The sequence below is a fragment of the Cuculus canorus genome, chromosome 2, assembly GCF_017976375.1.
Source record: "Cuculus canorus isolate bCucCan1 chromosome 2, bCucCan1.pri, whole genome shotgun sequence".
NCBI lineage: Eukaryota > Metazoa > Chordata > Aves > Cuculiformes > Cuculidae > Cuculus > Cuculus canorus.
In genome coordinates this window covers 79,366,375-79,383,143 of record NC_071402.1, presented here as the reverse complement: position 1 = coordinate 79,383,143, position 16,769 = coordinate 79,366,375, and the positions used below count along the sequence as shown (strand labels likewise).

Sequence of the window (16,769 nt, the reverse complement as noted above, 5' to 3'; positions counted from 1 at the left end):
AGAATAGTCAGCTAGATATAGTGACACTCAGTAGTTTGAGTATTTGTACTGTATAGGCAGAAAACACAACAACTAGAGTTTGGTGAATTAGTACTGTCTGATATATTGTGAGTCTTAAAAATGAGCCTGACTGAAGCTGACTGCTGTTATTTTAAGTATCAGTAGTTTGTGAGCCTCTGTACAGAACAGAAGTTTAAAAGTGTTGACAACCTCTAATGCTTAATTTTGCCATTTTCTTCTTTTCAGAGAGATTGTGGATAATACAGGCAAAGAAAATGGTATTGATCTAGTAATGGCTGATAGGACCTACCACTTAATTGCTGAGTCTCCTGAGGATGCAAGGTATGAAAATCATCAGGCCTTTTTCTTTTGGGCTTTTTTTTTTCCTTCCCTGTTTGACCTATGTGCCATTTTGACTTGTGCTTGCAATTAATTTGTTTGCCTACTGTCACAACATATTTAGGCCACGTTAAACATGTTGAATTTAACACTTTTTTGAAAGGCTGGCTGTGAAGAAAATCTTGTGGCAGAACACTACGGGGAAGAGTTAGACTGCTAATTAAAATTTCCCTAGAACTTGGCTGTTACCCCTTTATTACTAGCAACTTTCTGAAATACAGTATGTCTGTAGAGAGGCAGTCATCAACTATCAATGCTTGTTTTGTGCATTACCTTGCTACATTTAGCTGCACAGATTAAATCAATATTTAAGATCTTGTAATCTGCCTGAAATAAAGTACTGTTGTTTAGGGTTGGGGTCTGTTTGCCTAAGCAGAGCCTACATTTTTTTTCAGATAAAAGTTGTAATGTGGTCACTGGATTTCAGGGTGAGAGCATGTTGATGAATAAGAAGAGCACGCAATGGAGTCTTTCCCTTTCTGCTGATTTAAAAAGAGCCTTGATTTTGTTGCTAAAGGATCCGTATCAAACTGTAGGGGGAGGCTGGTAGGTGAGGAGCAAGCTTGACTTGTCAGATCAGTTGTAGTGCATTTAAAAGAAAAAAATCCCTACACTACAGTTCATGCAAGATAATAATATGCTTGCCCGTAAAAATCAAGCATTTAAATAAAGTGAACTTAGTAATCAAAGCTTATTACCTACTGCCTTGCTGCCTCAAGGTCAGAATACAGGATGCTTATGTCAACATCACTTGAGCTAGTTTTGCTCTGAAGCCTTGAAAATTGCTTCGTACTCTTTTCTTTTTAAAGGTATAAGACCGTCCTCTATCACAGGACCATAAGAGTAGATTTAGCAATGCTTACAATGCAGAATTATGCTTCATTTTTTTTAGGCATCCTTAAAATTGCCTTTGAAATAAGTTATGAGCTTTCCAGCAATTGTTATTAAGACTCTTGTGTGATGTGAGTGTATTTTAAAATGAAGACTTAGCTAAAGTCTCTTCTATTAGACATGTGTACATGCCCAAGGGACCAAGAAGAAATTATCAATGTAAAGACTTGTCTGCTGTCATGCGTCTCTCTCATTTTTTTCTTAAACATGGAGGAGGAGACACTGTATGCTGAGAATAAAATCTGCCTTTGTCTTTCGCAAAGTGCTATGATTAATTTCTTTTTCAGTTTTTACACAAAGATTACATGAAATTCTGAAAATTCTAAACTGCTCTTTAAAAGTCAATAATAAATTACTAACTGTGCATATAGTGCTATGAAGTCTATTTTTGGTTTTAAGTAGTAGATTGATGTTTAAATACACTTGCAGTTCCTGACCCCAAAAAAGAAAAGTTGAATTTAATTTCTTTTGGGGAAATCTTTCGGTACATGAGGTTGAGTTTTCTTCAGCTGATAGTCCTTCTCTCAGTGACCCTTCTCTTGTTTTGAGGGGTTTTGATGATGTTGTCTTACATCCAGGAAAGCAAGTGTTAAGTGCAGCCTCTCTGTGGGTACCTCTGAGTCAACAAAAGAATCACAACTAAATATGTTCTCATCTTCTCCATTGTCAGGCAGTCTAAATCTTTGTTTACTTCGTGCCTCGCATTGTTTCTAATGAAAGGATAAGCTGTTAGAAAGGATCTAGGTTATGGCAGTGAGGGCACTGTTTGACAGACTACATAGGTTTTCTCAAGCTATTTATTTTGGCAGTTCAGTTTCCAGATAGCTTCATTATGGGGAGTAGATGGCTTCTCAGTGCTGGAGCTAAGGAGGCAGCGCTTCAGTGTCATGGGCATAAGTTCTGTGGTTGTAAGCAGTTGCAGGAAAGATAGCTTGATATTTAAAGCCAGTACTTCTGCATTGGTTTCCTCAACCTGGTGGTAAAGTGAGGAGTCTGTTTTAAAGGCTTTTGAGCCCTTTGAAAACTTGGCCCCAGGAAATTTTTCATTAGAATGGCAAATTCGTATCTCAAAGAATGGCATTCAGGAACCTGCTGAACAGGCCAAGCTCTGCCCTCACATTTCAGGGGGATTGCTTAGAGCTGTTGAGCTTGATCATATACAAGTGCCAGGACGGTAGAGATTTCCCAGAAGCAGAAGGTGTGGTTGGAATTAAATTCTTCTGCAATTGCTGCTCAGCACTAGGAGCCAAAGTACTAGAAACTTCTCTGACAGTTTTCCTGTTCTGGATATATCTGTAAGGCCACTGGAATGGCACAAATTTGGCTCTGGCTCAACCTCACTAGTCCTTTCAGCAGATGGATTTTCCAGTGTTCCATTGAGAACAAAAGCTGTAGGTATTTGCTTGGGGTTTTTATTCTTTTTCCCCTCTCGGATATCCTCCTACAGAGGACTTTATGGACTTGGGTAGTCTTTGCAGAAGTATCATTGTAAGAAACTATTACTGGTCAAGTATCAGTGCAGCAGAATTTCTAATCTGAAGGTTGGGTTTCCCATTAAAGCCTTGTGTGTTGCCAGTAATGTGTTTTTTATGGGATGAAATGTGTCCAACGTATTACAAATATTCTCTAAGCGCTCAGATGTTTTTAGTGTGTTTATTGCCAGTTTTTCAGAGATGCCACTTTTTGTACAAGATATTTCTCTTTGGGAAGAAAAGTATGACATGAGCTTGGATGGGAACTCTGGAGCAGCTTGCTTGTACCCAGTATTGCTTTGCTGCTTTTATGCATGTCGACAAAAGGAATCTTAAGCAATTTCAAAAAACCTGCAGAACCTGCTAGATCTCTGCAGAACAAAGGTGACAGAAGGCTTGTGCAGAAGCAACATTTTACTTACACTGCTGCCTTTCTCTCCACAGCCAGTGGTTTAGTGTGCTGAGTCAAGTCCATGTGTCCACAGAGCAAGAGATCCGAGAGATGCATGATGAGCAGGCAAATCCACAGAATGCTGTGGTAAGTCTAAATTTGAAGAACTTTTCAAAGTAAGTATTTTTAGAAAGCAGAGGGCGCTCTGGTGGTCACAGCTTCTGAGACTCAGTATCTAGGTTTCCTTAAGTGCAGTGTGGTAGCTGTGACACTGCCTAGAGGCTCCATGTCCTTGGCCTTGTAACTGCTCAAGAGGAGAGTCTGACTTCTGATTCCTCTCCCATCATTCACCTTGATGAAAAATATGTGCTGATTTTTGAGGTGTTTTTTTATGGTCCAGTTTCCTATCACACCACGGTGTATGCTTGAGTTTAAAGTTTTGCAAACATATAATTAATGGGTAACTTAAGAACCCAAGAATTGAAAATCTGAGATTTCTTTGGTCCTGCATTAATCATTCTGTACAACGTACACTGGGAATGAATGGGATAAATTTGGAACCTAGTATCAAGCAAAGGGAAATAAAAACCGCTTAATGGCATCAGATTTTTTTTCTGAAAGGATGCCATTTATATTGGGATGGCACTTTTAGGTGAAAAATTCAAGCAGTTTGGAAGCATAGAACAAAAAGAGCAGATTTTGAGCTGCCTCCAGCTTAACTAGAGATAAACTGTTATTGGATCTGTTTATCTGATGCTCTTAGTTTTCTCCTCAAGAGTTTTAATGGTCAAGAGAAATTGATGCCTAAATCTGCAGCTTATTTTGTATGATCAAAGCTGCTGCTCCTTTCTCCTGTCTTGGAGAAGAGTTCAGTAATGTAATAGTAATTTTTTTTCCTCTTTTTTCTGGTTGGATATTTGTTTACAGGGTACACTCGATGTAGGACTAATTGATTCTGTCTGTGCTGCTGACAATCCAGATAGGTAAGTCAGAAACATGCCTGGTGACTTCTGTTCTTTCTCTACTTTCTTTAGCCAAAACTGCTTGCTCGATACTTTAGTCTCTATATTCTACTGACCAACCATGCATTGAAGTGATTCATTATTGCCTCCCTCTCCCTTATCATAGTACTAAACACCACTTTTAAAACGTGCACTCTAACACTGCTTCATATATGAACTGCTCAACTACTTAACTGATCCCAAAGTAGAAGATTAAATATTTATTTCATTTATAAAGTAATCCTCCTGGAAAAAGGCGGCTTATTTTTGAGTCCTTTAGCAATACCGTTAGGAGAAAAATTCATTTTAACATTTTTTTTGTTCAGCTTCTCATTCAAGAATGTTGTGTTCTCTACACAATTAAGAATTATTTCCCAGAATAAAAATGCCTTGTAACAAAGAAAACAATGCACCATGAAAAATAAGTATCCAGATACTCTTAGTTCTTAAACTTGTAACAGTGTTTTGGGGGATAAAAAGTAATCTGGGTTCTGGCTGTGACTCTGGTGATAAGGTTACTGGCTGTGAGATGTTATTTGTTCTGTAGGAGTTCATTCCAGTCTCCTCATTGCACATGTATGAAACAGCTGGTTTAAGTTACTGGTTTTTCCTTGGCTTGCCAAGCCACTTACACCACAAGTAACTGTGATTGTAAACCTAGGTTTCCTAAAGAATAAAAAATGAATTTCCAAAACTTTCAAAATTTTAAGTTAGAAAGGTTTTTCTCCTGTAGGCATTTTTCACAAAGATGTTGTTCCTTCGTTTTTTTTTTTTCTTTTTAGCTCTTTGAGTCTAAATCGGTGATGGAAGGTTTTTTGTATTAGGAAATGAATTTGACTAATACAGTCAATAGATTATTTTTATCTTGACACATACGAACCCACTACTGCAAGCTCAAAAGAGAGAAGCCGGGCAGAGAGCCCTTGGAATCTGTATTCAGAAAGAATCCCATGAACATGGCTTTTATAATTTTCTTTAACTGGGAGGTAGAAGAGGGGAGCCTGGAAGGTTGGCTACTGTTGATCATAACTCCCTGCTTGATAGCTTGATCCACCTCAGCTTATACTTTAGCGTTGTCCTTTTTCTGTTCTCTTGCTACAGCTTATCTGTAGCTTCTATCCTAATCGCACATTATCCAGCTTTCTAGACTGTGCTTCATGTAGCTTAATTTAAAGCTGCCTTGTCTTGTCACATATTTCAAAACATGGTCAGAAAAAGTCTTCTGTTCAGTTCACAGGCCCACTTGTTTGCCCCTCTAGCACACTTTCTGACTAGGGTAGCACTTCGGCACCGTAGTGAGGGTGACCAAAACATTGGATTCTAATCACATCCTACCCCCTCCTATGACACTGGTGAGCACTAGCTGTAGATAACTTAACCACTTCTCGTGTTATTTGATTTACTGTAACGTCTCTTCACAGAGTTTTCAGATTTTTCCTCCTAATAGGAAATAATTCACAATTTTATCCTGTCATCCATCTAGCTTTTACAGGACACACACTGTTCTTGGAGAATGGTATCGTACTTGAGCGAACCTCTCCATCCCCAGAAACTGTTTGATTGATTGCAATTTCTACATAGTTACCTTCTTGCAAGAACCATGAAGGAAAGCCCATGAGCTTCTTATGCATGGGGTGGTCCAGACTGCATCGTTCCCATTTTCTACATCTGATACATTTATTAAAAAATGTGTGTTCCAGGATGAAAAAGTTAATGGTAAAGGGTTAAATCAAGTGTTTGTAGGCTGAAAAACCTGCCTCTAATCCAGAGAGCAATCAGCACAGTTCACTTGGGCTAGTTCTTCATGCTTCAGTGAATCCTGGTGTAGGATTGGGTAAAAGCCAAACTCTCATTAAAAATAGATTGTAGTAACTGCAAATTGGGCTGCATTGCATTAAAAATAAAAGAATCTGTGTTCAGATGGTGCTTCACTGTAAACCTTTGTAAAATGTAGTTGGTTTTAGTTAATGTAACTACTGAAGCAGACACTCTAAATAGATCTGATCTTTAAATAGAGTTCTGTTTTACATCCAAAGCTGATTAAAGATTGGAGAGTTTTTCACCATGGATTTATTTTAGGATAGGACAAGTTGCAATTTAAAGTAAACATTCGGAGCCCTAGCATTCTGGTGTGAATAATTGAGTCTTTTCAAATGCTTAAATTTTTTAGGTCTGTTGGTGTTCTCACCTTTAGAGGTGAGAAGTATTTGTCTGAATAGAAAATGCAAACAATGGACAGTGTTTATGTTTACAGTGAGTGAAATACCAGTAGGTGTGTTGGTTGTAAAGGCTTTTTTGATCTTTATTGGTTTTCATAGACCCAATTCGTTTGTGATCATCACTGCTAATCGTGTTCTTCACTGTAATGCTGACACTCCTGAAGAGATGCATCACTGGATAACCCTGCTCCAAAGGTCGAAGGGGGACACTAGAGTGGAGGGACAAGAATTCATTGTGAGGGGTAAGAACTGAGTGTGGCAGTAACAAAGTAGATAACATCCATTAAGCTTCGAAGAGATTGTTCCCACGATACAGTCATGGTAATAGGCCAGCTTGGTAGTGTTAGCTTAATTTTTGTATGGTGACATTTACTTACAAATTAATACAGTTGAAATTATAGTCCTGCTGTGCCATGTAAGTAAATACTGCAGTGATGACAAAAGCATTTTTGTAAGTAGACAAAAGAATTTTTTTAGGTAAACACCAAAGCTGAAAAGTTTTCATAGTACTTTTATTATATCTTAATAATTTAATTGTTTGAGAATTTTACTTAAAGTTTTTAGTATGTGAGCTAAACAATTCACATCATATTTTTGTTATTGTTGGAAGTATACAACTAACTTCTAGCAACCTGATTTTACCAACTCTGTTTAAAAAACAAAAGCGTGATTCAAATTGTGTCTTTAACAGGATGGCTACACAAGGAAGTAAAGAACAACCCAAAGATGTCTTCATTAAAACTAAAGAAGCGTTGGTTTGTTTTGACACACAATTCTTTGGATTATTACAAGAGTTCGGAGAAAAATGCTTTGAAATTGGGTACTCTGGTCCTGAACAGCCTCTGCTCAGTGGTCCCACCTGATGAAAAAATCTTCAAAGAGACAGGTAATTTCTTGCTCTTATTCAAATATGCTTTCACTTACCTTCTGTCCTGCTACCTAGTAAAGCAACAAACAGTGTATTATAATATTTTAAATGGATTATTATGTTTGCGGTTGGATGGATAAATTGGGTTCCTAAGTCACTAAGGCATTTTACAGGAAATTGATGGGCAAAGAAGATAAGTAATAAAATATACAGGAGTAAAAATGCTCACCAGCATTCAAGTTATCATAGACTGACACAGCAGCTAAGTTAGTATGTACGAACACTTAATACTTACACATCAGAGAGCTGGGGAAACACATGGGTAACACTCCCCTCATACATTATTTTGTGCGCTGAGGAGCTATGAGGACTAACATTGGTGGAGCAAGTGTAGGGAGATCTAGAGTAAGAGGCCAGTTTGTGCTAACCTAAATACTATACCTGAGTTAGCTTCCCTGTGCATTTTCAAAACTGGTTTTCAACTCGGAAGCGGCTACTTGCAAATGAGAAGCAACTGCGGACAGTCCTATATAAACTCATTGGTGTCACTGACACTTCAAAGAGGCTTTCGCTAGTGAAAGATGAAATAGGTTTTCTTTAATTGAATGAGCTTTATAACAAGCTTATACAATGACGTAGAGAGAGAATTTAAGCTGAAATGCTCTTCCTGTCTTAGTTGCCACTTTACTCGTGTGAAATTAATGACTCTTTTTTTTACAGAAGAGGTAGTTCATGCTTTATATGTGTTTGTATGTGTGCCATAGACGATGAAAGACTCACATACAAAGCAAGACTGTCTGATATTTTCCTGTTACGGACAGGACTGGAGCTGCAGGGCCCACAAGTAGCAAACAGTATTGCATAGTGTTGTCTTATGGTCACTTTTACTAAGATTACTGGATAAACTGGGAGGCTGCATGATGGTGGCTGTACTCTGAGACTGCTCCCAGGCTTTTTTAAAGGAAAGAGTCTCCTTTAATACCACAGTATCTGCACTACGGGACTTAATTACTTGTACAAAACTGTCAGCATGATCCAGAATGTAGCACTTGGGGTCTGATGGGACTACAGCTGTTTTCAGATAGGAATTGGGGGACTTTATTTATAGAGTTTCTATGAGTAATTTTTACTTTTGTGCTAGGTTATTGGAATGTAACCGTATATGGACGCAAACATTGTTACCGTCTCTACACAAAATTGCTTAATGAGGCGACCCGCTGGTCAAGTGCCATCCAGAATGTGATTGACACAAAAGCACCAATTGATACGCCAACTCAGCAACTTATTCAGGATATTAAGGTAGGCACGAACAGGAGGGTGTGGGGTGGGAAAGAATGTTTCCTTAGATCTTTTTTATGTTTTCTTTGCCATAGTGGGTAACAAAGCAGAAAACTGAGTTTTAATCACACAGTGACATGGACTGAAATGGTGGAACCTGAATGTATTCGCTGACCTGATAAAGGAATTTCTATCTAAACAGCAAAAGAGCAAAGTATGAAGTGCAGCTTGGAGGGCAAGAGGAGTAGCTTTCTTCCATGAAAACAGTAACGAGTTTTACTGGTTTGTAAACTTGATAGACGTTGCTATACCAGGCAGTGGAGCTCATTGTGTAGGTTCATGAGCTATCATTCCTATGTCCACAGTGAGCAGCACACCAGGATGTGGACTAGACAGCTCTTGGATTTTTTTTTTATTATAGTTCTTTTCCTGTTCTATGATAGCATGGGCTAAGCATCTCATGTCTCTGTATCATGAGAAACATATTCAATTGATGTTTACTGCTTCATAGGCCTGTTGGACACACATGCACAGCCAGAGAATGTCCTGGAGATTTTTGCTCCTGTGCTTCCAGGAGAGAGGATGATGATTCTCAGAGGAGACCAAAAAAAAATAAGCAAGAGGGGATGACTGCTACTAACCTTTTCCCTTAGAGGGTGCCACCTTTTCTCTCATGGATAAGAAGTATCAAGTCCTGAATTCCAAGACTATGAATGTGGTTCTTCAGAGCAGTAGACATACGTAGAAGTTCGAGATTGATAAAATACAGTGGTTACATGTCTGTCAAAACTGGCCTAAGGAAAAACAGTGTTTAGACATCAGAGTGGGTGCATCAGGCTTACAGTAGCATTTTTTCTGGACTTTTGTTATGGTAGCTCCTGTAGATCCTAACTGAAGACACCCATTAGTTATGCTGGAGAAATGTTTTAAAATAAAATGAATACAGATGTCAATTCAAGTTATGAAATACTGGAGTAAAATGATTGTAAAGAGAAAACACACTTCAAAAAATTTCATGAAACTTCATTTTTGTCTCCTGCAGCTCTGCTGTGGTTTGGGTTTTACTGCACAGATAAAGTAAGCTTATGCAAGGCCTGAGGTTACCAGATACTGAGCATTCATAGCCCACAAAATACCACAGCAGCCATAGTGCCCACAACTGGATTTAACTCCAAATAGTGTTGCTAACACTGATGACTAATTTTTTTCACAGCCAACCCAAGGGTACAAAGCATTGCATTATTGTTGCTGCTGGATGCCAAATCCTGCTTTTTTCTCATCTCAATAGGAAAACTGCCTCAATGCTGATGTGGTTGAACAGATTTATAAGAGAAACCCTATTCTCCGTTACACTCATCATCCATTGCACTCGCCGTTACTGCCACTGCCATATGGGGACATCAATCTAAACTGTAAGTTTTTCAATCATAGCAATACTTTATGAAGGAAAGTTGAACTGTAGGATGGGAGATTTTAGTCAATGGGCTATAGTGAAGTAATGGTAGGCAAAATATATTTTGCCTCTTCTCTTCCAGGAGGTAGAGAATAGCAGTTTGTCTAGCACAGAGACATGGGCTTGTGGTTCTCCTGCATGGGTGTTACAGAGTGAAGGTTGCTGTTGCTGCTGTAATATGAGTTTATTACCCTCAACAGCACAGCTAAGAGCACCAAGCACTGAAACAAGCAACTAAACCCAATTCATTCAGTGTTTTTGAATCATATTCTTCTCAAGTCATTGTTGCTTCCTACCCCACATAGGGAGCTGCAGCAGCCACAACTTTCAATTAATAAGTGTTAAGTTTCATCAGTTGTGGTGGGGAGCATCATTTATGAGAAACAACATTTGAGTGAACACGATTTTAAAAGTAATGTTAATTTACTCCTCAAACAGGTGTAATCATGTCTTTTAATATCCTTGGCTCACTCAATAACTTAGAAGTCTGTTCTGAATGAATGATTCAAAGCTATTGATGGTTGTGAATTTGCTGTCCTTAAGCAGATTTGCTTGTCTTATTTTGCAACTGCATATTAAACAAGATATGACTTAAATCATAAGTTTTATCATTAGGAGGATGGTGAGAGGTCACAGTTGACTAAAAACTAAGTATTTCAGGTGAGACTTCCTGATAACTCAAGTGATATATAACTCAAGTGATATCCTTCTGCTCAAATGACGAGTAAGGTTCTAGGAGAAACCTTTTCCCTTTTCTTCCCCCTTCTCCTCTTCCTCCTCTTGATCTTCTCAGCACTTGAGCTGGTTGTCCCTTGCAGGAGTGCACCATGGTTGCTCTCTGTTCCCCATGGACAGGAACGGCCAGCTTCCTCTGAGGTAGAAGTCTTGCCAAAGTTTTCCCATACTAAGTGTAGTTCCACAGATGGACTCAGTTATTGCCTTGAATTGTAGATGAGTTCTAGTTATTTTCTGTAACAGTATAATATCAGATTAGAAACTTCATATTCATAACATATGTCTGTACTGTTTGTGCTTTGATGGTTAGTAGGCCTAACTGGTTCAGACATCAGAGCAATCTCTTCTGTCTCTTGAACCCAAGTATGGCATGGTGCTTTTAAGTAGATTGGAAAAGTTGCTAGCCCACGCTGCATAACCTGTAGTACAAAAACAATCATCACCCTTTCCAGCACTAAAAACAAGCTGCAGTGTCATGACAATGATTTAGTTTAGCAGTATTGTTTGGGTTCAATTGAAATGCTCCTGCTGTAGACAAAAGCGATGCCATGTATCTTTGTCATTTTCCATAACACAGTCATGCTTTACCGCACAATCTGATTGTATTTTCAATTTCTTGTGACAGCAAAAAAAGTGATAGACACTTCTGCAGTGTGGATTGCTCTGGAAGGAAGGTTCTCCATCAAAAAAAACTCTGATCAAGCAAGATACACATTTTAAGTTACAGTCAGAAAATATAAAAATGGGATTTCATTAAATCTGGACCAAATTTCAATAGCTCGTAAAATGAGATTGCATCATACATTTGAAATGGAAAAGGTGCACTCTAATATCCTACATAGTAAGGGTCACAGAATAGCATTAAGCAATCCTTATGCTAAGGCTGACTGCTTTCTCTTTCATATCTCAGTCTAAGTACCCTTCTCCCTGTTTTTCTTTCATAGTGCTGAAAGACAAAGGCTACACAACTCTGCAGGATGAAGCCATTAAGATATTTAATTCGTTGCAGCAGCTAGAGTCTATGTCTGATCCCATCCCTATAATCCAGGGTATTCTCCAAACAGGACATGATTTACGACCTCTTCGAGATGAACTCTACTGTCAGCTCATCAAGCAGACCAATAAAGTGCCTAACCCTGGGAGCGCGGGGAACCTCTATAGTTGGCAAATACTCACCTGCATGAGTTGTACATTTCTGCCGAGTCGCAGCATCCTCAAATATCTCAAGTTCCATCTGAAAAGGTGAGAAGCTCTGAACTACTAGAGCAAGTATGACAACTTATGACAATGTTTAAACACCCTGAAGTGAGACTTGAAGATGCATTCATTTAGTGAACTGATTATACTAAACAATGAACCTAAAAAAAAGATGTAAGAAAAGTGTGTATGGGTTGATCTAGGCAGAGTTATTCTTATTTGGAGATTCAAGCAAAATTCAACTAAACTGAATGCATAATTTATTGACGTTGAATAAAGGAGGAGAATCTTACTGTAATTTTTTTAATTTGCTTGAATGACTTCCAGCCAGTACCTCCAGGTCTCATTCTCAGCTGCCCAGCCTGTTAAAAATTCTTCATCCTGCTCACCTCAGTTTTGTGAGGTATCCATCATGCACGTAAGAAAAAAAAAAATTAGAATGTTTAAAGATGTATTTCAAGTAAGAAAGTCTGTTTGCAAATCAAATTTTAAGCCATTACTGATCATTAAAGAAAAGACAAAAAAAACCCCAATTCAGCACTAGCCAGAATGTGGAGTTCCTCTTGCTGTGATGCAGCAGAAGAATGCAAAGATTGTGTTATTTGGAATGTTAGTCCAACAACAACAAACTGTTGTCATGCCTTTGTTTGTGCTAGAGCATGGACTTTGTAAATCACTTTGCTAAAGGTAATTATTTTATACATATTTGTAAAATGCTTCTATTGAAGATACACCTTTCAACCAAAGTAAGATTAGTGAAAAACATGAATCACTTCGTGTAACTGTTAAAATTGATTCACTTTCTTAATTTAACTCAGTTCATAAACTGCTCTCACAGTTAAAATAATTGCAGCTAATGCAACATTTACAGATTGGTTTCAATATTACTGATACATATCCATCTTACAGCATTTCTGTAACCCTGCAAAAGTTTTTTATGCCTTGTAGATCACAAATCACTGTATTTCACATAAATCACACCTCAGTAGCTCTAAGAAGCCGTTATTTTATCACTAGAAATATTATAGAAGCAATATGTGGTGAAAGCTACCTGAATTCAGCAGTTCTCCGTAATTAAGAGTTGAGTTCATTAGTTGTTAGTGAATATGCATATTGCTAACTGCTGAACAGTAAGGTCTAGACAGAATCTTTAAAAAAAATCAGGAATAGAAGTTGAGTATCCTAAGTGACACTACCACAAAACTGAGCAGTCAAAAATATGTTTTATTGCCTTTTATCTGAAGTACCTCAGTGCAGTTTTGTCTTCATTCACCAACTGTTATTGACGAAAAGGAGAGTTAATTACAAGAAGATTTTTATAGTTATCTTGCTGTCAAATCTGAGATATTACAAGGTTCTGGTAGTTAATGCTGTAAAGGTAGTTCAGTTCTTGCTTTCCATTAGGTTTGTGGAACAAAACGATGACTGCATATAGGTTGCCCCACAGTAAATCACAAGTTAGAATGCTTTCTTGACAGTGAAGATAAACTTTGGAGTGTGTCAATTAAATAGCTTATTGAATACATACAGAAAAATTGAATACATTTCAGAAAAAAAAATCCATTCACAAATAAGGAAACTTTAAATTTCACAGACTGGCAGCTTAAAGTAGTAATATTTGTTTCACAGGGTTCGTGACCAGTTTCCAGGGACTGAAATGGAGAAATATGCACTGTTCACTTATGAATCTCTAAAGAAAACCAAATGCAGAGAGTTTGTGCCATCACGGGATGAAATAGAAGCTCTGATTGGCAGGCAGGAAATGACATCCACTGTTTATTGCCATGGTGGGGGCTCCTGTAAGATCACAATCAACTCGCACACTACAGCTGGAGAGGTGAGAAGTGGTGACAGAATAGCTTTGGCACAAAATTAGTGTTTCCCTTTACATGCCAGTTCCAGCCATTAGTAGCATAAAGCCTTGGAAGCGCTGGGGGTTTCTCTACCGGTCTTTGCTTTAAGGGGAGGGAAGGCTTACAGAGCTCCAATCCCACAGCACGTTCTGAAGAAATTCCTGCTATAAAAACTGTCCTTGTTCTGCAGAGGGTTACCCAACTATAGCTACCTCTCACAAGAAAAATTACAGGAAAGACTAAGCAATTCAGTAGAGGCGTTACTGGACTAACTTCAGTAGATATTGGCGTGTGTAAACCTGGAAGACTCTTGCTGAGTTGGTGAAATACAGGGGTTATATCTGGCCTGGTGATAGAACACACATATTTTAAAAGAATCAGCATAATTTAATATAAAAATTAAAGTAGAATTTGACAACAATTGATCCTGCTGACGAGAAGACGTTAGGAACATTTTTAGCCTAATGTAAAACCTAGCTCTCAATTTCCTTCTCATTATTTGTCTTATTCTGTGGTGCTGCTTTTCCATGTTATGTTTTTTTCACATACTGTTTTTCATTAAGGTGGTTGAAAAGTTAATTCGTGGGTTGGCCATGGAGGACAGCAGAAATATGTTTGCTTTGTTTGAATACAATGGAATTACTGATAAAGCGATTGAAAGCAGAACCATTGTGGCTGATGTCTTGGCAAAGTTTGAAAAGTGAGTGCACCTCTCCCTCTCTTTCACTACTCTCCTAAGTGGCAATTAAATAAATTTCCAGTATCGATAATGCTGAATTTTTTCTTTCTCTTGCTTGTTTGTGATGACACAGCTAAATTACACACAAGGCCATTTCTGGAACAAAAGCATCTTTGTTTTTTTTCTGAAAGGACTTAATGAGCTACCTATTCACTTGCATTTGGTTTCCCTCTATTTTGATACCAATAGAGTAATGTTTCTCATCACTACTCCACATTTTCTTTATCACTACTACAGTTTTTTTCTGTTGTTACTGTGGCTGCCCCAGAACTGGGAGAACTGAACTCCCACCAGTCATTGCCATTCTAACTACCCATTGCCTGATGTTGCTTTTATCAATACCTGACTGAGCCACAAATAGAAGTTTATTAAGAGAATTTGGTTAGGAACAGTTCACTGAGAACCAAGTTATCTAAAACCACACATGCACACACCCCTCTCTCTATATATATGTATCTCCAAATGGCATCAGTCAGGTATATTGCTGAAAAAAATAGCTCCTGTCAAAAATATCAGATTGATAGCAGGTATAACAAAGCAAAATTCAGCTAATGCCTTGCTTAGGTTCTTCAGGTGTCAGTTTAGAAAGAGTGTGATTTCACAGATCTGATCTTTCTCTCTCTCTTCACCTACCTGCACAGGCTTGCTGCCACTGCTGAAGCTGGGGACATGCACTGGAAGTTCTACTTCAAGCTTTACTGCTTCCTGGACACAGAAAATGTCCCAAAAGATAGCGTGGAATTTGCCTTTATGTTTGAGCAGGTAAAGAATAAAGGTTCTATTTTGAGGCACTTGTAAGAGGAGGAAATGAGATCTAGGCAGCAGAGAGAGTTTTGATTATGCTTCTGTTTAACTGAAAGCACTACAACTCAAGCATCAAGTGCAAAGAAAGCAGTTCAGTGGTCAAAATTGGTGTATCCTGACATGAGAGAAGCACATATGATTTACCTAGTGTTATGACTTTCTTTATTTGAATGTTACTTGTGAATTGCCTTAGGTATAGTAGTAAAAATATTAGATAATGGTCTAAGCTGGATAAGAAGGAAAAGAATAATACTTGCTTTTGAATTTGCTCTTTTGAAACCATTTTCTTAAGAAAGTACAGGAAATAAAGTGAAAACTTTGTAATTGGCAAGCAAATTAATTATTAGAGATCCACATTGGTAACTGGACAGAATTAATCAAGCAATAGCTTTTTCTCTTTTCAAAAACTAATTGGTATTTCATGGGCACCATAGTAAAACAGGTCAGTTTAGTCTCAGCAGTAACTGGAAGATGGCTATGTTGAGTAGAAATCCACTTAGTGAATGTGCTGAACTGAGAATGAGGCCATATTGCAAAACGTAAGTGAAATTGATTTATAATGAAAATTAAATGCGTCAGCAGTTGGATTTCTATCTTAATAAGGCCTGTAGTTGCTCAGAAACTCTCACTAATGGCATTTATTATTGTTAACTGACCTTTTCCACTTCTACTATATTGTAAATGGCTAAAAATTGAAGTGGGCCCTAGAGACAGATAAAGATTTCTGTGTAAAGCTATTTGCAATACCAAGACACTGACATTCTTTTGGTAAGCAAGCCTGATATGATCGAGAATAGACATATTTCAGTTTTCTTAGATATAAAGCCTTTTTCCCTTCCATAAGGATCAGAAACATCTTCACTGTAATAGAGTACTCCTTCATTGTTCACAGTCTAGGTTTTAAGGCACCATATTACATCATGAGTCTACCAGAAGTCTCCTTCCAGAGCGTACAACTGAAGTTCAATCCAGAAATGCTTATTGCTGCCTGAAGGATCTGGGCAATAGATTGCTTTAGTTGGGTTTAGAAACATTGCCATTCTAACTGTCCTTCTAGTTTTACATGTAGAGAAATTGGACAGTTAAAGCCTCTGGTTTGGGATGAAGTTTAACCAGTAAGAAAATCCATGAGAGCTCTGCATCGTATATTTTACATGACTTTATTGATTTAAGAGGCAGATTTAGAGTTTTTTCCATATAAAGAACTAAAAGGAGCACAGTTGCTGAGGCAGGTTGTTTTCATGCAGCATTCCGTGCTGACTGGTGTTTAACCAAATATTTTGTGTCTTGTCAAGACCAATGGTATTTCAGTTATAATGCATGACACGTTCAATCCCTACGATTAATATTACAGCAATACCTTGAAGAGGTGACTTATTACATTCTAACATCAGTTCTGCTCTTTTTTTCCTACTTGTTTTAATCATTGCTTTTGATGTCAGTTTTTGGTTTCAGCCTGTTAAGAAAGT

At 37.9% G+C, this 16,769-nt stretch overlaps 1 protein-coding gene across 1 annotated transcript in view; it reads left to right on the top strand.

Moving 5' to 3' along the window:
* MYO10 (myosin X) overlaps positions 1-16,769 on the top strand; it is a 165,032-nt gene that overhangs the window by 145,162 nt on the left and 3,101 nt on the right. Inside the window, exons 28-38 of the mRNA XM_054057324.1 lie at positions 247-342; positions 3,207-3,300; positions 4,081-4,136; positions 6,473-6,615; positions 7,065-7,259; positions 8,383-8,540; positions 9,808-9,931; positions 11,652-11,949; positions 13,534-13,741; positions 14,321-14,457; positions 15,138-15,258. Of these exons, the coding sequence (XP_053913299.1) occupies positions 247-342; positions 3,207-3,300; positions 4,081-4,136; positions 6,473-6,615; positions 7,065-7,259; positions 8,383-8,540; positions 9,808-9,931; positions 11,652-11,949; positions 13,534-13,741; positions 14,321-14,457; positions 15,138-15,258 (1,630 nt within the window). The remainder of the gene's footprint in view (positions 1-246; positions 343-3,206; positions 3,301-4,080; positions 4,137-6,472; positions 6,616-7,064; positions 7,260-8,382; positions 8,541-9,807; positions 9,932-11,651; positions 11,950-13,533; positions 13,742-14,320; positions 14,458-15,137; positions 15,259-16,769) is intronic.